Here is a 25,251-nt window from a genome sequence, read left to right as displayed (position 1 = left end):
CGATCTCGGCTCACTACAACCTCTGCCTCCAGGGTTCAAGCGGTTCTCCTGTCTCAGCCTCCCAAGTAGCTGGGATTACAGGTATTACAGGTGCATGCCACCACACCTGGCTAATTTTTTGTATTTTTAGTAGAAACGGTTTTACCGTGCTAGCCAGGCTGGTCTCGAACTCCTGACCTCAGGTGATCCGCCTGCCTCAGCCTCCCAAAGTGCTGGAATTACAAGCATGAGCCATCGTGACTGGCCTCATCTAAGGTTTATAATAGTGATACAGTGGAGGAGCATAGGCTCAGGCGGAGTCTTCATTCATCTGCGGGCAGGCTGCTGCAGCGTCCTCCCTCCTTCCCATGAGGACACAGTGCACGCTTTCCCCCTTCAGGAAAAAATACAGCCACATGTGTGACATGTTCCTCCCTAGGGAAGCCCGTCACGTAGGCACCCTCTGCCTGGCACGTGTCCCAATTCCTGACTCCCCAGAAGGAAAGCTGGGGTTCCACCTGCAGAAGCCACAGTGTTTGTTCAACAGCCTGTGGGAGCTGCTGCCACAGAGCTGGGTGTCCCAGCCTCTTAGCATAGGGGACATTTCAGCTCCCAGATGCCAGCCAGTGGCCAGCTCTGCAGGCAGGCCTTTCTCAGGTGGCACACACAGGCCTGCTAGGCTCACTTTTACCTGCATAGTAACCATATCAGCAGTGTTGGATGGTCAGCCACGGTGGCTCACACCTGTAATCCCAGCACTTTGGGAGGCCAGGGCAGGAGGATCACTTGAGCCCAGGAGTTCCAGACCAGCCTAGGCAACATAGTGAGACTCTATTTCTACAAAAAGTTTTAAAAATTAGCCAAGCACGGTGACGCATGCTGGTGGTTCCAGCTACTCGGGAGGCTGAGGTGAGACAATAGCAGGAGCCCAGGAGTTTGAGCTGCAGTGAGCCATGATCGCACCACTGCACTCCAGCCTGTGCAGCAGAGAGACCCTGGCTCCTGACGGAGGGAAGAAATGTCTGTGCGATTTCCTTCTTCCTCTACCACATTTCCAGGGTGCTGTTTATTTGCACATATGCCCGTATTTGTCAGATTCTTCCCTTTCGTCATTCAAATGAATGCCAAGTCCTGATTGCTGTGGTTTGAATGCCTCTTTTTCCACCGTCTCCTGAGACTGAGCGTCTTGTCACGAGTTTGCTTCCAGCTGTGATTCTGTGCCCCATCTCTCCCCGTTTCCCATGGGGTTATTGGTCTTTTTCTTACCGTTTTGTAGCATTCTTATGTCTTCTGATACTAATTGCTATGATGTGACTGTCCCCTCCAAAACTCATGCCGAAACTGAATCTCTAGTGTAACAGTATTAAGAGGTAAGGCCTTTTAGAGGTGATTGGGCCGTGAGAGCTCTGCCCTCCTGAACAGATTCATCCATTCAGAGATACGTGGGTTAATGGATTAATGGGTTATCACAGAAGTGGGGTAGTTATCTTGAGAGTGGGGCTGTTATGAAAGCCAGTTTGGTCCTCATGAGCCCCCCCAACCATGTGATGCTCTGTGCCACCTTGGGACTCTGCAGAAAGTCCCCACCAGCAAGAAGGCCTAGAACAGATATGGCCCCTTGACTTTGAACTTCCCAGCCTACAGAATTGTAAGAAATAAATTTAAAAAAAAAAAAAAATTACCTAGTCTTGGCCAGGTGTGGTGGCTCACCCCTGTAATCCTAGCACTTTGGGAGGCTGAGGTGGGCAGATCACCTGAGGCCAGGGGTTTCAGACCAGCCTGGCAACATGGCGAAACCCCATCACTAAAAAATATAAAGATTAGCCATCGTAGTAGTTCATCCTGTAATCCCAGCTATTCTGGAGGCTGAGGCAGGAGAATGGCTTGAACCCAGGAGGCGGAAGGTTGCAGTGAGCCAAGATAGCATCGCTGCACTCCAGCCTGGGCAACAGAAAACAGACTAAGACACTAATCCATCTCCGTGACATGTTGGGTCTCTATGTGTTTGTGTCTCTCAGTTCTGTTCTGTTGGTCAAATTGTCCAGCCCAGGCCAGGTGCAGTGGCTCATGCCTGCAATCATAGCACCTTGGGAGGCCAAGGCAAAAGGATCCCTTGAGCCCGGAGTTTGAGATCAGCCAGGACAACATAGTAAGACTGTATCTCTACAAAAAATCTAAGAATTTAAAATTTAAAAAAAAATTATAAAAATTGTCCAGTCCTCCAGGAGTATCATGCTGTCTCCAGGGGTATCTGATGGGTGAGAGGTCCCGTCTTGGTTTTGTTGTTAGGTGTGTTTTGAAGCCTCAGCTTGTCAAGTTCCATGTCAGAGACCATTGGGATTTTACACACTGTGCTTAAGAACCATCTCATGTCCAGTATGGCTGTGTTGAGCCTCTCTAGTCTTTATGTTTTATCAGCTTTTGCCCATTCTTTATTTCTTCTTTTTTCTTTGGATTTTTTTCTGTTTTTGTCTCACTTAGCAGTCCAGCTCATTTTCTGATTTAAGAATTTACGTCTATAAATTTTCCTCTGACTGTTGTTTTTGCTGCAGAATTTGATACCATTCACTTGTGAACAACTTCTAATATCCAATTTTGTTTTTTTCTTTAGCCCAGGAATTATCTAGAAGTAATTATCTAAAAGTTAATTATCTAGAATTACCTAGAAGTCTTAAATTTCCAAATAGATGGTATGTTTTCACATTAATCCCTCCTAACTTAATTACCCAGTGGTCAGAGAGTGTGGTCTGCCCCGTGCTGGAGCTGCGGACGGAGACTTGTGTTGCGGCCCCTGTGTGTGCTGGTTTCTGAATGTTCTCTTGGGCTTGAGAAGGTGTTGTATTATCTAATCACCTAGTGACAGTTCCACAGGCCGTCCAGTTGGCTGAACCTGTTGGCTGCGTTGTTAATATTTTGTGTGTCTTTGCTAATTCTTCCTGCTGGCGTAGCCTATTCATACAGTTTCTTAAAAAAAACAAAAACACAAACCGAAACAAAACTCCCCCTCTGATGTTGAATTTGTCTGGTTCTCCTTATTTTTTCGCTTTAAAAACAACAACAAAACAAAACGCACTTTTTTAGAGCAGATTCCGATTCACATCGGAATTGAGAGGCTATGTATGTATCCCCTGCCACCTCACCGTCACCCACCTCACCATCACCTCCCTAGTATCCACACCCACCATAGGGTACATTTATTACAGTCAGCGAACCTGCACTGACACATCCTTACCCTGAGTCCCTGGTTTACATTAGGGTTCGCTCTCAGAAGCTTGTGGGTCTGCACAAATACTACCTTGTATCCACCATTACAGTATCACACAGAATAGTTCCATTGCCCTGAACATCCCCTGTGCTCCAGCTGTTTACCCCTCCCTTCCCACCCCAACTTCCGTCAACAACTGGTCTTTTTACTGTCTCCATAGTCTTGCCTTTTCCAGAATGTCACATACTTGGAATCCGACAGTGTGTAGCCATTTCAGATTGGCTTCTGTTTGAGATAGGGGGAAATCTTTTTTTTCCATATTTTCATTTTCAAAACAGAATGCCTCACCTCTGATCACCAAAATGTGTAGAGATTTCTCCCTCACCCAACCCACCCCTGCCCCAACAACCAATCAGTTTTCTAGCAGACATCAGCTCGGTGTCCTATAATTTAATGCATTTACAACACAGTCTGCCAGAAGACAGTGTCAGATCCCAAAGATTGAAAGCTCAGTCCCATAAGACTGTCCCCAATTCAGATGCCAATTGAAAGTAGTAGTTTGTGGCTTGGCGTGGTGGCTCACGCCTATAATCCCAGCACTTTGGGAGGCCAAGGCGGGCAGATCATGAGGTCAGGAGTTCGAGACCAGCCTGGCCAACATGGTGAAACCCTGTCTCTGCTAAAGATACAAAAAATTAGTCAGGGGTTGTGGTGTGCGCCTGTAATCCCAGCTACTTGGGAGGCTGAGTCGGGAGAATCGACTGAACCGGGAGGCAGAGGTTGCAGTGAGCCGAGATTGTGCCATTACACTCCAGCGTGGACAACAGGTTGAGACTCTGTCTCAAAGTTAAAAGAAAGTAGTAGTTTGTTACCTGTACTTCTGACCTGCCAGTTATAAATCAGGGGTTCCTGTGAACCCCTCTTCAGGTTTAGTTAATTTGCTAGAGTGGCTTGCAGAACTCAGGGAAATACTTATATTTACCAGTTTATTAATAAAGAACATCACAAAGGACCCAGATGAACAGCAAATGGAGGGATGCCCAGGGCAAGGCATGTGGGAAGGGGCGCGGAGCTCCCGTGCCCTCTGTGGCCACCCTGCAGGCACCACCACAGCGCAGCAACTGAGACGTGCTCTGAACTTTTGGGATTTTCTGGAGGCTCCATTACAAAGCCATGATTGATTAAACCATTGGCTGTGGGTACAGCTTGACCTTCTGCCTGCTCCCCAGGTCGAGGGCTGGGGCTAAAAGTTCACCCCTCTAATCGCAGGGTTGGTTCTCTTGGTAACCAGCCCCACTCTGAGGTTATCCAGAAGCCCACCAAGAGTCACCTCATTAGAACAAGAGACATTCCTGTCCCCCAGGAAATTACAAAGGCCTTATTATATCAGTATCAAGAACCAGAAGCCAAGACCAAGATATATATTGTTATGTGATGTCACAGCTTCTTTCACTTAGTCATATGCATTTAAGTTTCCTCCATATCATTTCATGGCTTGATAGTGCATTTTTTTCTTTTCTTTTCTTTTTTTTTTTTTTTTTTTCGATGTCAATAAAAATTCTTTACAACAACATGGGTTTTTTTTTTTTTTTTTTTGAGACAGAGTCTCACTCTGCAACCTCCACCTCCTGGGTTCAAGCAGTTCTGCTACCTCAGCCTCCTGAGTAGCTGGGATTATAGGTGCCTGTGGCCAAGCCCAGCTAATTTTTATATTTTTTATTAGAGATGGGGTTTCACCATGTTGGCCAGGCAGGTCTCGAACTCCTGACCTCAAGAGAGCGACCCACCTTAGCCTCCCAAAGTGCTGGGATTACAGGCGTGAGCCACCCTTGCCCTGCCTGGTAGCGCATTTCTTTCCAGCGCTGAGTAACATTCCATGTTTCATTGTCTGGATGTACCATGGTTTATCCATTTACCTGCTGAAGGACATCTCAACTGCTTCCAAGTTTCAGCAATTATAATAAAGCTACTGTAAACATCATGTGCAGATTTGAGTTTTCAGCTCCTTTGGGTAAACACCAAGGAGTACGATTTGCAGAAGCCACCAAGCTCTTCCTTCCTAAGTGCCTGCACCATTCGTATTGCCCAAATCCATGAATGAGAATTCTTGTTGTTCCACACACTTGCCATCATTTGCTATTCGTGATCCAGATTTCGACCATTTAATAGGCGTGTAGTGAGATGTCATTTTGATGTGCATGTCTCTGATGACATAATGTAGGGCATCTTTTCCTGTGCTTGCTTTCCGTAGATCTTCTTTGATGAGGTGTCTGTAAGAGTCTTTGTCCTGTTTTTTAACCACGTTCTCTCTCTTCTTTTCTCTTCCTTTCCTTTCCTTCTTTTCTTTTCTTTTCCTTTCCTTTCTTTTCTTCTGGAGTCTCACTCTGTTGCCCAGGCTGGAGTGCAGTGGTGTGATCTTGGTGTGATCACTGCAACCTCCAAGTGATTCTCCTGCCTCATCCTCCCAAGCAGCTGGGATTACAGGCATGCGCCACCACCCCTGGCTCATTTTTGTATTTTTAGTAGAGACCAGGTTTCACCATGTTGGTCAGGCTGGTCTCAAACTCCTGACCTCAGGTGATCCACCCACCTCGGCCTCCCACAGTGCTGGGATGACAGGCGTGAGTCACTGCACCTGGCTCCAGGTTGTTTTCTTATTGTTGAGTTTTAAGAGTTCTTTGTATATTTTGCATGACAGTCCTTTTCAGATGTCTTTTGCAAACATTTTCTCCCAATTTGTGGCTTGCCTTTTTATCCCCTTGACAATGTCTTTCACAGAGCAGAAATGTTTAATTTTAATGAAGTCCACTTAAGTAATACTTTATTTCATGGATTGTGCCTTTGGTGTCGTATCTAAAATTCGTTACTGCATCTGGGCCATCTGGATTTTCTCCTGCGTTGTCTTCTGTGAGTTTTGTAGTTTGATGCTTTGCACTTCGGTCTGTGGTCCTTTTGGAGTTAATGTGAAGGACGGAAGGTCTCTCTGTAGATTGTTTGTTTTTACACATGGGTGTCCAGTTGTTCCAGTACCATTCGTCTAAGAGACTGTTTTTTTTTTTTTTTTTTTTTTTTTCCATTAGAGTACCTTTGCTCCTTTGTCAAAAATCAGTTGACTGTATTTATATGGTCTATTTCTGGACTCTATTCTGCTCCATTGATCTGTTTGTCTCTTCTTTTGCCAATGTCATACTGTCTCGATTACTGTAGCTTTATAATAAATCTTGAAGTTGGGCAATGTTAGTCCCCCAACTTTGTTCTCCTTCAGTATAATGTTGGCTATTCTGGGTCTTTTTGTTTTTGTTTCTATTTTTTTTGAGTCTTGCTCTGTCCACCCAGGCTGGAGTGCAGTGGCACGAACCCAGTTCACTGCAACCTCCGCCTCCCAGGTTCAAGCAATCCTCCTGCCTCAACCTCCCAAGTAGCTGGGATTACAGGCACACACCACTATGCCTGACTAATTTTTGTATTTTTAGTAGAGATTTTTCCATGTTGGCCAGGTTGGTGTTAAACTCCTGGCCTCAAGCAATCCTCCTGCTTTGGCCACCCCCCTCAAAGTGCTGGGATTGTAGGTGTGAGCCACCACACCTGGCTTGTTTTGTTTTTTTGTGTCTTTTGTTTTGAAATGAAGTCTCACTCTGTCACCCAGGCAGGAGTGCAGTGGCATGAACATGGCTCCCTGCAGCCTTGACCTCTGGGCTCAAGTGATCCTTCTGCTGAAACCTCCTGTATAGCTGGGTCTATAGGCACACAACACCATGCCTGCTAATTTTTTGAACTTTTATAGAGATGGGGGTCTCACTTTGTTGCCCAGGCTGGTCTTGAACCCCTGCCTCAGTCTCCCAAAGTGCTGGGATTCAGGTGTGAGCCACCATGCCCGGCTGCTATTCTGGGTCTTTTGCCTCTTCATATAAACTTTGGAATCAGCTTGTCGATACCCACAAAATAACTTACTGGGATTTTGATTGCATTAACTCTATAGATCAAGTTGGGAAGAACTGAAATCTTAAAATACGGAGTCTTCCTATTTATGAACCTAGAATATCCCTCCATTTTTTAGTTCTTTTTGATTTTTTCCTTAGAGTTTTAGAGTTTTTCTCATGTAGATCTTGTGCATATTTTGTTAGATTTATACATATTTCATTTTAGAGTTGCAAATGTAAGTGATAGTGTGTTTCTAATTTCAAATTCCACTTGTTCATTTGCTGGTGTATCGGAAATTGATTGACTTGTCTGTTAATCTTGTATCCTTCAACCTTGATATAATAGCTATTGGGTCCAGGATGTTTTTTTTGTCAGTTCTTTCAGATTTTCTGCATAGACAATCATGTCATCTGTGAACAAAGACAGTTTTGCTTCTTCCTTCCCAATCAGTAAACATTTTACAGGTTGAGTGCGTGTTATCTGAAATGCTTGGGACCAGAGGTGTTTTGGATTTCACGTTTTGAAATCTCCGCATTTTTTTCTTCCCCCCTCCCCTCCCTCTGGAATCTGCATTTTTTTCCTTCTCCCTCCCCTCCTTCCGGAATCTTTGCGTTATACTTAACCAACCGAGCACCCCTAATCCAAACATTGGAAATGTTCCAGTGAGCATCATGTCAGCACTCAAAAAATTTCAGATTTTGGAGTATTTTAGATTTTCAGATTAAGGATGCTCAACCTGTGTTTTCTTTTCTTGTGCCAAATAAGTCCTTATTAAGCCAGGAATTTGGAGGTAAAAAAAAAAAAAAAAAAAAAAAACAAAAAAAAAAAAAAAAAAAAAAAAAAAAAAAAACACGAAAGTGTGGGGTCCCTTATGACTTGGGTCCCTGGAGTTTTTAACTGTCAGCCTTGCCTGCTCCAATCTGTCAGTTACATTCCTGGTTTTCCTCCCGACACTGGTTCCCACAGAGTTTTCAGCTCATGAGTCTCTGCTCTGGTAAGTTGCGATGCTCTGTTCGCCTGTTGGTCTCCCCAGTTTGGTGGGCAGTGGTTTGCCCTGTGACCTTACTGCTCTTACAGATCTAAGAAGAGTTGTTTTTTTCAGTTTGTTCAGCTTTTTACCTATTGTTAGGTAGAGTGGCAACTTCCAAGCTCCTTACTTATGTGAAACTGCAAAGCAGAAGTCTGTATCATTTTGGTTTATACATTTTAATTGTTAATCTGTTTGCTTAACCAGCAACACTGAGTGTTCCTGTCCTGTCATCAGGCAAGTTTTAGAAACCTTGTCTTGGAGATGTTGGTGGGAAGCAGCTTTTGTCTTGTCTGGAAGTGTGTACATTTCCATTTGTTCAAGGTGGTTGCTGTCTTCTGGCTTCCCTTGTTGGCTGTTGTTGAAATCATTGGCTGCCCTCCAAATCACTTATCTTTGATTGGTAAATATGTCTTTTCTATCAGGCTCCTTATAAGAATATTCTGGGGCCGGGCGCGGTGGCTCAAGCCTGTAATCCCAGCACTTTGGGAGGCCGAGGCGGGTGGATCACGAGGTCAAGAGATCGAGACCATCCTGGTCAACATGGTGAAACCCCGTCTCTACTAAAAAACTACAAAAAATTAGCTGGGCATGGTGGCACGTGCCTGTAATCCCAGCTACTCAGGAGGCTGAGGCAGGAGAATTGCCTGAACCCAGGAGGCGGAGGTTGCGGTGAGCCGAGATCGCGTCATTGCACTCCAGCCTGGGTAACAAGAGCGAAACTCCGTCTCAAAAAAAAAAAAAAAAAAAAAAAGAATATTCTATTTTCAGTTTTCTGCTCTTTCACTAAAACAATATAAGAGATTTGTTTTTACTTGCCCTGTTGGATATTTTGTGTGCTTCCTGGGTCTGGACTGTTGGATGGGTTTTGAGAAATTCTCAGATGTGTCTTCAAGCATCACCTCTACTCCACTCCCTCTCTCCTCCCCGGGGATGCCGGTGAGACGTGAGTCTCGACATTTCATCTCATCCTTCTGTGTCTCCTCAGCTGTCTTTCGTATTTTCCTTCTTGTCTCTCTTTCATTTCGGATGACTTCTTGAGTTCCGTCTTCCTAGTCACAAGTACTCCCTTCAGGCAGGGAGTGGAACAGTCACTCCGCAGGATAGGTAAGACTGTTTTGCCTGTTAATAGAGTTCATCTCTGAAGATTCCATTTGCTTCTGTTTTCAGATGTGCCTGGGCCGTTTTGCTGGCCTCTTCCTGCTTGCTACTGCTTATCATCTGTGAGTCTATTTATTTATATGTTTATTATTTTTTATTTGTTTGAGACAAAGTTTCACTCTTGTTGCCCAGGCTGGAGTGCAATGGTGCGATCTGAACTCACCGCAACCTCCGCCTCCTGGGTTCAAGCGATTCTTCTGCCTCAGCCTCGAGAGTAGCTGGGATTACAGGCATGTGCTGCCATGCCCTGCTAATTTTGTATTTTTAGTAACGATGGGGTTTCTCCATGTTGGTCAGGCTGGTCTTGAACTCCCGACCTCAGGTGATCCGCCTGTCTCAGCCTCCCAGAGTGCTGGGATTACAGGCTTGAGCCACCGTGCCCAGCCCATCTTTATTTCTTTAAGCATGTGGATTCTACTATGTATCTGTAACTCTTGCGTCTGAAGTGTCCATCTGTCGTTTCTGCGGACTCCCATTCACAGTTGCTTATGTTCTTTGGCATTTGGTGACCTCAATTAGGATGTCAGTTCTTGCTGGGTCATGACCTTGGTGACCCTGAGGTCCGGGATGTACATGTCTCCCTATACTTGGGGTGGGCCCACCATTTGCTTTCTGGGCTTGGCAGCCTTTGCTCCCCAGAGCACATGCCCTGCTTTGGTGCTTGTCTACCCCCTGAGTGCCCCGCCGTGAAAGCGAGGGTGTGTCCATTCCTGCAGCTGTGCCTGGCCACTTGCAAGCCTGCAATATATTAACACATCCGTTTGATTCAGGAGCTGTAGGCAGGGACTGCATCAAGAACCTGGCCACGTGGGCCCTGTGCCCCTTCTGTGTCTGTGCTGTGGCTTCTCCATCCACCCTGTGTCCTCGCTGTCTGCCAGGCCATTTTCCTACACTTTTTCTCTCCGTCCTCGGTTCTTTGTGTCGCATTCCCATGGGCGGCCACAGACCAGCTGCTTGGTGCCGCACCCCATGCTAGGTCCTGGTCAGGGCGTTGACAGCTCTGGGTTCCTCTCAGGTAGGTGGAGGGCAGACACGAGTGCAGTCGGGACATGTCTCATACCTAGAGTGCGTGTGCTCAGGACCTGGATTACACAGATGCCACGTTGTGCCGGGATTGGTTTTTCCTCCCATTCCATGGTGTGGGAAGTGGCGGGGGGCATCTGCAGTCAGTGGCATCAGGGAGATGGGTCCTTTGAGACCTCCAGGACCAGGGCCCTGCCTGTCTCTTCTAATCTCTGGCCATCTCCATCATGAATGTTTTGAACGCACCGAGTGGTCGTGCTGTAGGTGACTCGCTGTGCGCTCCTGCCCAGCCTCTGCCCATGACCCTTCCCTGCAGGGCCCAGGTAGGCTGCACGCGCTTCCCAGGCGCACCCTGGCCCTCCACCTCGTTGTGCCTCTGCACCCTCGGTCCCCTCGGCTCTGCTCCTCTGCGTTCATGTGAGACCCGCTGGTTTGTGGAGCCTTGTATTCGTCCCAGCTGAGCCAGTTGTGTAAGCATCACTGTCTCCCTGGGAGACGGTGACTCGTCACAGGTCAAGGCCAGCATCTTTGAATTCAGGGCTCTGACGGCTCACTCCGGCTGCACGAGGTGTGCTCGTGTGAGGTGTGCGGCCTACTCCTGGAGCTTTGTTTCTTTCTCTTCAGGCGTTGCTCGAAGAGGCCAAGGATTTGCTCTCCGACTGGCTGGATTCTACACTCGGCAGGGACGTGACTGACAACTCCATCTTCTCCGAACTGCCCAAGTTCTGGGAGGGGGAGTTCCACAGAGACATGGAAGCTCTGAACGTGAGTGTCACAACTGTCTTGTGCTGGCTCTCTTGCGCCAAGGGTCCTGATTTCTAAACTCCTGCTTTGATAAAGCCAGCTCAGTGAAGTGGCCAAGCCAACATGGAACTGGAGCTGAGGGACATAAGATGGGCTTTGGTTTTATGAATTGGTGACATTTTCACGGAGCGCGTGGTTTTCTCTTGTCTCGCACAGGTGCTCCCTCCAGATGTCTTAACCCGGGTTAGTGAGTATGTGCCGGAGATCGTGGACTTTGTCCAGAAGATTGTGGACAATGGTTACGGGTAAGCACAGGGCCCCCCAGGGCTGCAGAGCATTGCACAGGGAGGTGCTCCCAGCTCTGAGTCTGAGTTTGGGAAGCAGGGAGTTGGTGTTCTGGGGTTGCCCCAAGAAGCAGGGGAGCAGGTGTTCCAGGGCCACCTAGCCAGAAGTCCCAGCAGACTTCCTCCTGCCACTCGGGGCCCCGCCCAGGGGCTGAGGAGCATGGGTCTGCCCTGCCCTGGGGGCCATGGTGAGAACCTAACCCAAAGTCTGCTGGGAAGTTTGGACGCTCAGACCGTCGGTCCTTGGGCCGCAGAGCTGCATGGTGGTGAGTGTGCATGCGGCTGGGCCTTCACAGACATCAGCGCTGTGGCATGGACTGTTGAGAGTGCCAGTCCTGGTGTCATAGCCCGAGGGAGGGTGCGTTTCATCAGCGTCTATTGCTTGGCTGTGATTCTATTGACTTTTTGTCGGCGAGTCTATCACACACTTCCCTGGCTGTATTGTCTCAATCTCCAAAGTAAGCATTTTCAGAAATGGCCAACAAATGGGAATGCAGACAGGAACCTGGTTATCTGTCTGTCGCATTCAGCACTGTGCCGTGCCCTGCTCCCGGAGGCCCACTCTGCAGGGCCCATCAGGGGTCCCTGTGTCTAGCCTCGGGTTGCTTCCCTCCCCACCTGAGTCAGGCAGGAGCCACACAGGCTGGATGAAAGAGAAAGGAGAGGTTGTGGCAGTGCCAGGAGCAGTAACGCTGCTTCTCTCCCCACTGAACACAAACCACTGTGGGGCAGCAGAAGAGCATGTGCCAAGCTGAGAGGCACGGGCAAGCCTAAGCTCAGAGAGGACAGCTCATTCCAGACTGGAGTCGTCTGGAGTGCTTCTTGGAAGCCGAGAGCCTCAGTTGGGCTAAGCTGCTGGGGTAGTGTGTGGCCGTTCAGGGACAGGCAAGGCATGCCACACAAGGATGAAGACTGCAGCAGCCCCGGAGCAAGGCAGGGCGGGAGCTGCATGGCCACAGGATCCAGGCAGAGGGGTGAGCCGCGAGGGCAGTGGGATGGGCCCTTGTGTCCCACTCAGTCCAAACTAGCTGATGCAGTTTTCAGTGTCCACCACAGAGAGTAGACAGGCCACAGATTTCACGGTTTCTTAGCCCTGCTTTATTTTGCTGCTGGTATCCTGCTGAAATGCCTTTGGGTCTGTTAGATTCCCCCTGCTCGATTCCTTTTCTGTTTTCCAGCTATGTCTCCAATGGGTCATCCTGCTGAAATGCTTTTGGGTCTGTTAGACCCTACTCAATTCCTTTTTTGTTTTCCAGCTATGTCTCCAATGGGTCTGTCTACTTTGATACAGTGAAGTTCGCTTCTAGCGAGAAGCATTCCTATGGGAAGCTGGTGCCCGAGGCCGTTGGAGATCAGAAAGCGCTTCAGGAAGGGGAAGGTGAGGAGGCAGGCCTGAGAGCGCTGTGGGCTCCCCGTCCTGGCACAGCCTGGGTGGTGTTCACCCTGCGTGGCTGCGGCGCGTGCTCTGAGGAGCTCACCCCTCAGACTCTTGGGAACAGTGCTTTTTCACCTGAAGGAATTTTAGGAGTTTTCTACACTAAGACCATGAAATGTCTTATTGATACATGATAATTGTGCAGTTTATGCTGTACACGTGATGTTTTAATACATGCACACAGTGTGTAATGATCTGGGTAATTAGGGTGCTCATCACCTTAGACATTTATCTTTTCTTTGCATTGGGAATGTTCCATATCTTCTAGCTATTTTGAAATACACAACAGAGTTCTTTGGTAGCTGTAGTTGCCCTACTGTGCTATTGAACGCAAGAACTTACTTGTTCTGTCTGTGTGTTCGTGCCTAGAAACTAGCCTCTCTTCACTCCCTCCCCTGACCGTCTGACCCTTCTCTGGTGGCCACTGTTCTCTTTTCCTTCTTGAGGTCCACCATTTTTTAGCCCCCACATTAAGAGGGAGGCGTGTGATGCTTGTCTTTTTCTGCCTGGCTTATTTTGCTTAATAGAAAGTCTTCCAGTTCCATCCACATTACTGTAAAAGACAGGATTTCATTTTTTTGTGGTGTGTTATTTTTTAAGAAACAAAAGACATAGGCCGGGCGCGGTGGCTTAAGCCTGTAATCCCAGCACTTTGGGAGGCCGAGGCGGGTGGATCACGAGGTCAAGAGATCGAGACCATCCTGGTCAACATGGTGAAACCCCGTCTCTACTAAAAATACAAAAAATTAGCTGGGCATGGTGGTGCATGCCTGTAATCCCAGCTACTCAGGAGGCTGAGGCAGGATAATTGCCTGAACTCGGGAGGCGGAGGTTGCGGTGAGCCGAGATCACGCCATTGCACTCCAGCCTGGGTAACAAGAGCGAAGCTCCGTCTCAAAAAAAAAAAACAAAAAAAACAAAAGACAGTAAACACAGTGCTGTCTTGAGAAGCACAGTGGCCGTGGGGCCTGGATTCGCAGGGCTGGTGTTTGCTGGCTGAGCACGTGAGGTTTACGGTAGACTGTGGAATGCTGGGGTGTGTGCTGAGTGACGCATATTTGACAACAGCCTCCGTGCCCATCTGGATCCAAATGCCTCAAACACGTATCGGGCTTTTTCTAGACCAGGCAGAATTATATTTGGAACCCTTTCACTGGCATTTTCTTCATGTTTATTCTTTAAGTGAGTCTGGGGACACATCCAGAAGAGCCAGGGTTGGAAGCCTCCCTGCAGAGTGGAGTCCCCAGTGTGCCAGGGCACATTCTGCGCTCCACCGCCTGCCCTAGTGTTTCTGGAAGACAGTTTGGCTATAAAACTGTTCATACTTCTTTATCTAGTAATTTTAGGTCTCTATTCTAAAGAAATGTTTGAACCTAAAATAAAACAAGACAGGCCAGGTGCGGTGACTCATGCCTGTAATCCCAGCACTTTGGGAGGCCGAGGTGGGTGGATCACCTGAGGTTGAGAGTTCGAGACCAGGCTGACCAACATGGAGAAACCCCGTCTCCACTAAAAAATACAAAAATCAGCCGGGTGTGGTGGCACACACTTGTAATCCCAGCTACTCAGGAGGCTGAGGCATGTGAATCACTTGAACCTAGGAGGCAGAGGTTACAGTGAGCCAAGATTGCGCTACTGCACTCCAGCCTGGACGACAGAGCGAGACTCTGTCTCAGAAAATAATAAAATAAAATAAAAACAAGACAACACAGACTGAAAAAAGATAGACTAAGCCAGGTTAACAGCATAAATATCACACCCATGGCACTGCAGGCTTCAGGTTTGTGGGAGTACAGGGGCAGATTTGTGACGACACAGTGCCTCAGCCCTGAAAGGACCCAGCCAGGGCCTCTGTGGCCCGGAAGCCTCCAGTAAACATCAATTTTTTTTTCTTTTTTCGAGACAGAGCATAATCTTGGCTTACTGCAACCGCCACCTCTCGGGCTCAAGCAATTCTCCTGCCTCAGCCTCCCGAAGTGCTGGGACCACAGGTGCGAGCCACTGCGCATGGCCATCAATTTTTGTATCAACTCTAAATTATAACATTTAGCAATGTGGTGATTTTTTATGGTCATCATTAACGTTGTTTACGTTTTAGTTGTAATCCTGTCATTACCCACTTAGGAATGGTAATTTGGTCTTTTTCAAAATGAAGTTAAAGTCTTTGATCTTCTCTGAATCATAAGGACTGCTAACAGCCATTTCAGCAATAACTATTTACTGATATTTTAAAATATTTCAAGGTAACTGATCCTAGCAGACTGGAAAATACCAACTCTAGAACACTAGGACTAGAGTGGACATCCCTGCATTTCACACACTTCCCAGGAGCTGATAGATCAAGCAGGCAGAGAATAATAAGGATATGAAATGTTTGAAATACAATTAACAGGCTTGGTTTGAGAGCTGGGAACTTTGCACTCAGGAATTAAAGAACATCCTTTACTTCCAGAAACACAGAACCATACACCAGGCCACAGAAAGAGATCTCCACAAATCCCAAAGAACCATTTACAAGGAGACCTCATTCTCTGACCACGGAGCAACTGTGTTAGATAACAACACTTGGCCGGACGTGGTGACACACACCTGTAATCCCAGCACTTTAGGAGGCCGAGGCAGGAAAATCACTTGAGTCCAGGAGTTGAAGACCAGCCTGGGCAACATTGGGAGACCCCTCCTTTCTACAAAAATTTAAAAATTGGCTGGGTGTGGTGGCATGTGCCTATAGTCTCAGCCACTTGAGCCCAGGAGGTCGAGGCTGCAGTGAACCCTGATGTGCAGTGGCACTCCAGCCTGGGCAACAGAACAAGACTGTGTCTCAAAAAAATTAAAATAATTTTTTTTTAAATAAAAAAGATACCAACACTGACAGGACATCTAAAGTGTACAAACCTGCCGGGGAAGTTGAAGTCATGCTCCTGGATAATTCCTAGGAAAGAAAACCACAGAGGGAAGTCAGGGGTGTTTAAGCCAAACAGTAGCAAAAGTGCCACCCACCAAATCTGGAGAGTGCCCTCAAGCACCGATTAGAGGAAACTGATGTTTTTAAATATAGTTAGTAAAAGATTGAAAATAAGTGAGTTGCCGGGCACAGTGACTCATGCCTGTAATCCCAGCACTTTGGGAGGCCAAGCTGGACGGATCACGAGGTCAGGAGTTCCAGACCAGCCTGGCCAACATGGTGAGACCCCGTCTCTACTAAAAATACAAAAATTAGCCAGGTGTGGTGGCATGTGCCTTTAGTCTCAGCTACTCGGGGGACTGAGGCAGAAGAATCTCTTGAACCCGGCAGGCAGAGGTTACAGTGAGCTGAGATTGCACCACTGCACTCCAGCCTGGCCAACAGTGAAACTCCATTTCAAAAAAAAAAAAAAGAAAGGAAGTGAGCTAAGCAGTTGGTCAAAAGTCAGGAAAAGAACAAGAAGCAGTGGAAAGAAATAGGAGGAAATCAAAGTAAAATCAGAGATTAAAGAAACAGAAATAATTGTAAAAGCCAAAAGCTGGTTCTTCATAAAAAGTAACAGAAAAACCCTTAACAAGTTTGGTTAATAAAAATAGAAGATTCAAAAATATGTGAGGGCTGGGGCACCATAGCTCATGCCTGTAGTTCAGCACTTTGGGAGGCCGAAGCAGGAGGATCGCTTGAGACCAGGAATTCGAGACCAGCATGGGCCACATAGTGAGACCCCATCTCTACACAAATTTTAAAAATTAGCTGAGTGTGGTAGCGTGCACCTGTAGTGCCAGGTACTCAGGAGACTGAGGTGAGAGGACTGCTTGAGCCAGTCGAGGTCGAGGCTGCAGTGTGCTATGATCGCACCATTGCACTCCAGCCTGGGTGCAGAGCGAGATCCTACGTGTATATATGTCTGTCTGAATAACAAGACAAAAACTGAATATAGCCGTGGGTATAGTAGAGCATTTCTTAAAGTCCTTAGAGGAAAGCGTGAAGAACTCGCACTGCGTTTGACACCCAGATGCCAGGAGGAAACCAGCAGCGCGTGGGAAAGGTGGGACTGGGAGGGCCCAAGGGACTGCTGAGTGTAGCAGCACCCACAAGGTCACACAGCGAAGAACTGTTCTGGAGGCAGCTGGAGCACGCGAACCCACTGCTTTATGATGAATTTTGCTATTGGTTCTTTTTCCTTTCTTTTTTGAGACAGCGTTTCACTCTTGCTGCCCAGGCTGGAGTGCAGTGGCGTGATCTTGGCTCACTGCAACCTCTGCCTCCGGGGTTCAAGCGATTCTCCTGCCTCTATATTTAGTACATATTTTGTGATCACGAAGTTGGTGTTTTAAAAAAATGTGATACTAGGCGGAGCGCGGTGGCTCATCCCTATAATCCCAGCACTTTGGGAGGCCGAGGCGGGCGGATCATGAGGTCAGGAGTTCAAGACCAGCCTGGCTAACAGAGTGAAATCCCATCTCTACTAAACATGCAAAAACTAGCCGGGTGTGGTGGCACGCACCTGTAGTCCCAACTACTACGAAGGCTGAGGCAGGAGGCTTGCTCGAACCGAGGAGGCAGAGGTTGCAGTGAGCTGAGACCATGCCATTGCACTCCAGCCTGGGTGACAGAGTGAGACTCCATCTCAATATATATCAGTGCTTTTCCTGTTGACTCTGTTTCTCAGGGCAGCTTAGGTCTGTTGCCTGAAAAGTAGATTGTTACCTGGAAAGATCTCACTGCAGCCTCTTAAAGGTCACCTGAGTTAGGACCCTAGATGGAGTCTGCTCTTCCTCCACAAGGGGGTGACAGCACCCAGGGCAACCCTTAGGCCAGGGACCAGGAAAGGCTGCAGCAGCAGCTGGGCAAGACCTGGCATGGGTCCTGGCAACCTTGCGCCCAGAAGGCCTCTGCTCTGCCCATTCAGGGAACAAAGGGGATTCTCTGTGTGACCTTTGGACTAACTCACAGGTTTCTGTATTCACAGCAGCTAATCTTTCCATTGGTCCTGCATGTATCGTTTAGAGAAATTTGCAGTGATGATGCATTCCTTTTCTGGGGACCCAGACCTTGAGTGTCAGGTGGCTGAGTGTCACCAAGTCGATGCATGGAATTCACCAAGCGGTTATTTCTCATCCCTCAGCAAGACATAGATGGTCAGGTCTTTGTTGGCTAGGTGATCATTGGCTTTGTCCAGGAAGCAGAACTTGTGCCAAGAGCAGTGTTCCCCTTTGCTCATGCCCTTACTGGACTATTCTTTAGCTTCCTTCACCCTTTTTCCCCTTACAGACACACAGGAGCAGCAAATGTCCCCTTTACCACCACACTTCCCTGGAGGAGTACACAGTAGCTTAGCTGTGTCCTGGTATCCCCTGGAGCCCATAAACAAATAGTTGTGTGGCCCTTGACATACTGGTCTCACCTGCATGAACCAGGCAGGATCCCTGAGCCATGCCCCAGTGGGCCACACCCCTATGTCACCTCCTCGTGAGTGCTCTCACTCGTCCTAGACACTGGTGGGCGAATGTCTTACGGAGACCCCAGCTGCAGCTTCAGGTCAGCCAGGTCTGCTTGGACACTGGTGTGTAAGCCGGTGACTCTGGGGCTTATGAACAGTTTTGTAAATCTGGACACTGGGGCGACACCAGAATCTGGTTGTACATAGGAAACTTGAAGAAGTGCTTGAGGCAAGTTAATAAACAGAAGTTAGTCAGAAGGACTGGCCATTAGGCACCCAGGATGGCCTTGAAGTGAGACACGTGGGTCTGTGGGTGCTGCTGAGTGACCGTGCCCGGCTTCCCTCATGTTTGCAGGTGACCTGAGCATCTCTGCAGACCGCCTGAGTGAGAAGCGCTCTCCCAATGACTTTGCCCTGTGGAAGGCCTCTAAGCCCGGAGAACCATCCTGGCCATGCCCTTGGGGAAAGGTGAGTGAGTGTCCTAGAAGGTGTTGGGCTTGGGCAGGGGCACTGACACCAGCTCCGCTCTCAGGCACCCAGCCGAGGCTGCTCTGTGTGTGAAGGATGTTGTCACGGGGCCAGAGCCTGGTGCTGCTACAGCACAGACTGCCTGGCCTCAGGGCCCTGGACATCATGGAGCTTCCCTGAGCCTCTAGACAAGTCACTTCTCTCTTTTTTCTCTTTTCTGGTCTGTTAGTGAAGACATGATCAGATTAGGCAACCATGCAGGCTGCTTGGTTCTTGTGTTCTATGACTCTGAGTTGAGTATTCTAGGCCCCAGGGTGTAGGATGCTTCCTGGTATCCCTGGTGACAACAGTCTTGACTTCAGGGTACCCCAGGAAGGGGCGTGACCATCTGCAGCTGTCAAGGGCTCAGAGGTCTGGACGTAATTCGCAGACTCCACCTAAGCCTCAGCCCAGACCGGACTGGTTTATGAACTTCACCAAAGAAGGCTACCCTTAGTCTTTTTGTGTGTGGGAATTAATACTTGTTCCAATAAAGGTCAGAGGGTTTAAGGCTGTCAGTTTGGAGTGATAAGGGCCTGGACCGCGGCTGGGCTGGTCAGTCACTGTGTGTTCGGCTTTATCCAGGGTCGTCCAGGCTGGCATATCGAGTGCTCGGCCATGGCAGGCACCCTCCTAGGGGCTTCGATGGACATTCATGGAGGTGGGTTCGACCTCCGGTTCCCTCACCATGACAACGAGCTGGCGCAGTCGGAGGTAGGCGAAGACAGGGTCCCCTTCTCGGATGCGAGAGCACGCTGTTCTCACTGCAGTGGAGGAAAAGTCAGCCTGGGCCTCAGGACGGCCTCTCTCACTAGAACTGACACGTTCATCAGAGCTTGTGGGTGGAATCTGAACCTGATCATTTAGCCTAGTTTCCCACATTGACAGCCTGGCCTTCAGCAACAGAATGGCCTGGATTTGAACCAGTTGTTACCCGCTGGCTTGTTAACCTGGGCTGTCCTTCTAAGCCCCGCTTTCGCCAGCTTGAAAATGCGGCACCTGCCTGTGGACAGCGCCAGCAAGGCAGCAGACGGTGCAGGTGGCGGGAGGCCCCAGTAGCGCGTGACTGTTGACATCCTTCGTCCCTTTCCACACAGGCCTACTTTGAAAACGACTGCTGGGTCAGGTACTTTCTGCACACAGGCCACCTGACCATCGCAGGCTGCAAAATGTCCAAGTCACTAAAAAACTTCATCACCATTAAAGATGCCTTGAAAAAGCATTCAGGTATACACTGAGCTCTCCCGCAGACCCCACCCTGCTTCTCACAGATGCATAATGGCTGTAGCACTCGGGAGAATAAGGGCATCGCTGTCTTGTGTCCCCCCGCAGCACGGCAGTTGCGGCTGGCCTTCCTCATGCACTCCTGGAAGGACACCCTGGACTACTCCAGCAACACCATGGAGTCAGCACTTCAGTATGAGAAGTTCTTGAACGTGAGTCCCTAGCCCCTTCCTAGAGGTTGGTGGAGCGGCCTCCCCTGCACAGCAGGCACCATGTGGAGTGGTGATGGGTGCAGCAGCCTCCCTGTCCTGTGATGGAGGCCAGCACATGGGGTGAAAGAAAGCACTTCGACGCTAGTGGGGAAGACAAGACTCAGGGCCACCCCCGAAATGCCCGACGGCTCAGCAGAGCGGACGGAGGCCTTGTCCTCCCAGTTACTGCAGTGCACGTCCTTCTGACTTGTACTTTCCCTCAAATGAGCATCTCTAAAGCTAAGGCAGGAACGTGTTTCTGTCACAGAAATCCCTCCCCCTTTGTTTCTGACCACTTACGTAATGCCAATGCATTCCAGCCTTTCCCATTTTGACCAAAAGTAAAATCACAGCAGTAGAACAGTTGATCAGATATTTCAGGATGGAAAGGTTGCCGACATGCTGTTAAACTGATTTTTCCAACTTTAGGAGTTTTTCCTAAATGTGAAAGACATCCTTCGAGCTCCTGTTGATGTCACTGGTCAGTTTGAAAAGTGGGGAGAAGAAGAAGCAGAACTGAATAAGAAGTAAGGTGGTGCCTTTTCTCTGGGGTTTTCGAGCATGCCCGTGTTCTGTGCCTAGCCATGCATCATGGCCACCACGTGTCCTGGACTGCCGAGGAAGGGTGGGGGACACTAGCTGTACGTTGTGTGGAGCTCATTCGGGATAGGTGGCTCCGCTAATGGGATCTGCCCTGGTGTTGAAGTGCATGGGGAATTTCTGTGATGTGTCATCAGGGATGACCTCTCATTCCTTCCTCTTCGTTGCTCAGCTTTTATGACAAGAAGACTGAAATTCACAAAGCCCTCTGTGACAACGTTGACACCCGCACGGTCATGGAAGAGATGCGGGCCTTGGTCAGTCAGTGCAACCTCTATATGGCAGCCCGGAAAGCTGTGAGGAGGAGGCCCAGCCGGGCTCTGCTGGAGAACATCGCCCTGTACCTCACCCATATGCTGAAGGTAAGCCAGGCCTCAGGCAGGCATGTCTCCGAAAGCCGAGCACAGTGGCGCACGCCAGGTGAGGGTATCACTTGAGCCCAGGACATAGTGAGTCATGATTGCTGCACTACAGCGCTCCACCACGGGCAGTAGAGGGAAGACCCTGTCTCAAAAGCAAACAAAAAGAAGTAATACCCATATAGTTGTCCCTTACTCAGAGCTAGTTTGTCTTTTGCCTCGGTTTCCCTCTACTCCCATCTTGGAGTTTGAAAAGCAAAACCAGGGACAAGCCCTCTTCTCTGAACACGTCCTGTACAGAGCCCTTCCCCGCCGTGCACCTTGAAAGGCCAGCAGTGCCTGGACTCACTCAGCTCCCTACCTCCTCCTTCCTTGTTGTCGGGCTCCAGTGGCTTCTGGCTGAAACAGAGTTGGAGCCGGCAGCTCTGAGTCGGGCCCATCCTGGTGCAGTGAGGGGACCCCCAGGCTCAGGTTTCTGGAGCTCCTGGAGCTGCTGCTTCCGTCTCTTTCCGGGTCTTGGGGCACCCCTCCCGTGAATGAGGAACACAGCTCGTGGCTGCTCGCCACATGCCTCCTTCATCTTGCGCAGCTTCTGTCCCATCTGTGTCTTTTCCTAGATCTTTGGGGCCATAGAAGAGGAGAGCTCCCTGGGATTCCCAGTCGGAGGGCCTGGAACCAGCCTCAGTGTGAGTAGCGCGCGTGGTCCTGCCTTCTGCACCTGCTGCCTTCTCACTCCCTCCCTCCTCCATGTGCCTCTGGAACGGCCCCTCCTCTATCTACCCACCCATGTCAGACCCTTCCAGACAGAGCCTTGGGCCGAATGGCAGATCTGGCTCTGAGTGCTAAGTCCCTCCCGGTGTGGAGGGTCTGCCTCGGTTAAGACTGTTGGTTTGGGGCACTTTGCCATGGTGCCATCCCATGAGCTTGGACCCCAGCTAGACAGGCCGCTGCTTATTCGCATTTTGCTGCGGCATCATGAACTCTCGCATGACTTTGTCACATAAAGTGACCTGTACTCCGTAAACACTTCATCAAAAGGCTACGGAGTTCACAAATAGTGCAGAGTTTACACTGATGGGGAGATAGCCACTGTCTGCCTCAGTCTCCATGGGACCAGGCCCAGCCCTGACCCTGAGCCCAGGTTGGTCCAATGGCCTGAGGCAGAACCCCCCACCTGAGAGCTGTGGCCCACAGGTCAGGGGGTGGGCATGATGTAGAGCCCCCTGTCTAGTGGGTCTATGTGGCGAGGAAATCCATCCAGAACACTCTGGCTGTCCGTCGCTGGCTTCCATTTGCAGTTGGCATATGAGCAGACACACATGGTCAGTCATGTCCCTCTGCTGTGGAACCTCTGTCCCCTGTGACATGCCCACAGTCAGGCTTCTTAAAGACAGACTTCCACGCCTCCCAGGTCAGGAATGCTCTTTAACTATTTGATTAGAATGCATATCTAAACATTTAAATATATCAGCTGTAATTTTAATTAAAACAGGAGCTTAGTACAAAGTACAAATACGAAACCTTTTTAAAATCCTGTTTCCTAATGACAAGTGGTGTGAAGAGCCCCATGCAGATGGAGCTTACAGATGGTCCCCCAGGAACTGGCTTGCAAAGAGAAAACAGTCCATGTTGTAAGGAGTCCCGCCAGAGCGCCCAGCCCACGTGCCTTGCCTTTTGCCAGCCTTAGCACTAGCTACCTGTTGCTGTGGTATTTTTGAGACTTCTGATATGAATCTCCTTTGGTGCTTTTAAGAAAACCCACACAGCTTCTTTGTTCTCTTGTGCACATGATACTAAGATATTTATTTTCTTTAAAAACAAAAAACACACCTCTTGGGTTAAAGAGAGCCTGCCTTTGTACTGCAGTGTTTTTCATCATAACGGCTGCTGCGGTTGTTGAGGGGGGGTTGCCTTCCGCGTGCTGTGGACACGCATCCCCCAAGCAGCCTCATTTGGTCTTTGCAGTCGGCTGGTTGGGAAAAAGCAGCCGCAGTGAGTAGTGAGCCTGCTGGCAAAACGTCCTGTGCCCATACATCATGTCCATTTGACATTCGTGGGTTAACTTCCAAATCCAAATTGTCTTAGCAGACGAGGCAGCTCCTACATCCTGCACCACCTCAGTGTCACCACGCGGCCACCTGCTAGCATGCTCAAGTGGGGGTTGTAGCCCCAGGCGTCCTGGAGACAGACCCCTGCAGCCGTCCCCGAGAGTCTCCCTCCAGTCAGTGCCCCTGGGGCTGGGGCTGAGGCTGGCTATGGGTGAATGCCTTCTTTTCTGCCCTGCCCCGAGGCTTGTCTGGGCTGGCTGTGTGGTGGGTGGAGATACAGATCTAAAACCCCCAAGAAGTCCAAAGTTCAGGTGCAGGATCGGGTTTCAGGGGGCTTGGCTTAGACTTGAGGGCTCGTTAGTCTGCCCAACTTTCGCATGTGCTACTTTTTATTTTTGTTTTTGTTTTTGAGACAGAGTCTTACTCTGTCACCCAGGCTGGAGTGCAGTGGCGCGATCTCTGTTCACTGCAATCTCCACCTCCTGGGTTCACGCAATTCTCCTGCCTCAGTCTCCTGAGTAGCTGGGATTACAGGCATGCACCACCATGCCTGGCTAAGTTTTTTTTTTTTGGTATTTTAGTAGAGACAGGGTTTCACAGTGTTGGCCAGACTGGTCTCGAACCCCTGATCTTGTGATCGATCCACCCGCCTCTGCCTCCCAAAGTGCTGGGATTACAGTCATGAGCCACGCAGCTGGCCAGCACTTGCTAATGTTTTTATTTTGGTTATTGAGCTGCTGAATCAGCTAATGGGCAGGGCGCAGCCTTGCTCAAAAGCCTTAAAACTTTTCTGTCCTATTAAAACAGAGAAATGTAGTATAGAGGTTTTTCCGTTCTGTGGCTGCCTCCCCAGTGCTGCTGTGGGTGATGAATCTTAGCGTAGCTGCCAACGTGCGCGTAGATAGTAGGTACATAATGGAGATCGTTCATCTTAAACAAGTGTGTGTGTGACCGCAGCTCAGACAAAAGCACAGCCCGGGAGCCGCCAGCTTCAGAACAGGTAGGGCCCCAGCCTGGGGAATGATGTCCTTGGGCCCCTTAGGAAACAGTCCCTCCCAGAGATGGCCCCTCCGAAACCAGAAGGACAAGCTGTTTAACAGCAGCGTGTCAGACCTGAGAAAAGCAGGGCATGTCAGCACCTGGGCAGAGCGGCTGCAGGGCCCACCTGCCAATAGAAAGAAGCTTACTTCGTGCCCTCTGGCCTGAGAGTCCATGTGACTGGCATGCCTAGCAGGGACCTCGTGTTGGGCACGAGAGCGTCCCGGCTCCAGGATGCTGTCACAGCTGTAGTGTGCACAGCAGCACTGCCCATGCCATTCCCTGCTTTGTGGTGTGGCCGCTGAGCAATTATTCACTTATGAATATAGGAGGGTGAGCGACTCTCAGCAAACCAAAACTGTTCTTTCCACAGCTCGAGTCCACAGTTATGCCCTACCTTCAGGTGTTATCGGAATTCCGAGAAGGAGTGCGGAAGATTGCCCGAGAGCAAAAAGGTGAGGACCAGTTGCTGCAAAGAGTGTGGGAGCTGCTGCCCTCACTGGGCTCCCTGGACTCGGGTGTCTCCCCGAGGCACTGTGGTGTTGGGGCCGGGTCACCCTCTGTGAAGGCCGCCCTGTGCACCACGGGGTGTTGGAATAGCATCCGCGCCTGGACTCCCCAGATGCATCAGCACCACACACCCCAGTCACCGCAGCCACGGAAGTCCCTGCAGGGTACACTCCTCCGTGACAGCAGCTGGCTGGGGGCTGGGGACCAAGGATGTGATGTGATGGGCCAGGGCTGATTTGCCTCTCCTCTGAGCAAGGCAGAATGCAGGGCCCTCTGACCGGCGCAGCTACCGCCTGCCCTCTGGCTCACGCTGGGGCTTAGTTCTGCTCCTGGTGACCTGGTAGGCTGGGTGCGCTGACGTGTGGCTCGTTCCTGCTGCAGAGTGGAGCCGAGCTGGAGCTTCCAGGGTTTCTTTTTCTGCTCAGGCATGGCAGATGAATGCTTGAACTTGGGTTCACCCAGGGTCC

General features: G+C 49.5%; 1 protein-coding gene across 7 annotated transcripts in view; it reads left to right on the top strand.

Moving 5' to 3' along the window:
- The window catches only part of CARS1 (cysteinyl-tRNA synthetase 1), a 55,818-nt gene that overhangs the window by 21,763 nt on the left and 8,804 nt on the right, over positions 1 to 25,251 (top strand). For all 7 annotated transcript variants that reach the window (XM_037731114.1, XM_017507737.2, XM_037731117.1 and 4 more), the window contains 11 exons: positions 10,941 to 11,081; positions 11,277 to 11,365; positions 12,661 to 12,782; positions 18,603 to 18,715; positions 19,340 to 19,468; positions 19,852 to 19,981; positions 20,087 to 20,190; positions 20,659 to 20,756; positions 21,002 to 21,191; positions 21,806 to 21,874; positions 24,648 to 24,729. In XM_037731114.1, coding sequence (XP_037587042.1) covers positions 10,941 to 11,081; positions 11,277 to 11,365; positions 12,661 to 12,782; positions 18,603 to 18,715; positions 19,340 to 19,468; positions 19,852 to 19,981; positions 20,087 to 20,190; positions 20,659 to 20,756; positions 21,002 to 21,191; positions 21,806 to 21,874; positions 24,648 to 24,729 — 1,267 coding nt within the window. The remainder of the gene's footprint in view (positions 1 to 10,940; positions 11,082 to 11,276; positions 11,366 to 12,660; positions 12,783 to 18,602; positions 18,716 to 19,339; positions 19,469 to 19,851; positions 19,982 to 20,086; positions 20,191 to 20,658; positions 20,757 to 21,001; positions 21,192 to 21,805; positions 21,875 to 24,647; positions 24,730 to 25,251) is intronic.

Source organism: Cebus imitator, unplaced genomic scaffold (assembly GCF_001604975.1).
Source record: "Cebus imitator isolate Cc_AM_T3 unplaced genomic scaffold, Cebus_imitator-1.0 Scaffold384, whole genome shotgun sequence".
Classification (NCBI taxonomy): domain Eukaryota; kingdom Metazoa; phylum Chordata; class Mammalia; order Primates; family Cebidae; genus Cebus; species Cebus imitator.
Note: the sequence above shows the minus strand (reverse complement) of the source record. Positions and strands in the feature narration are given on the sequence as shown.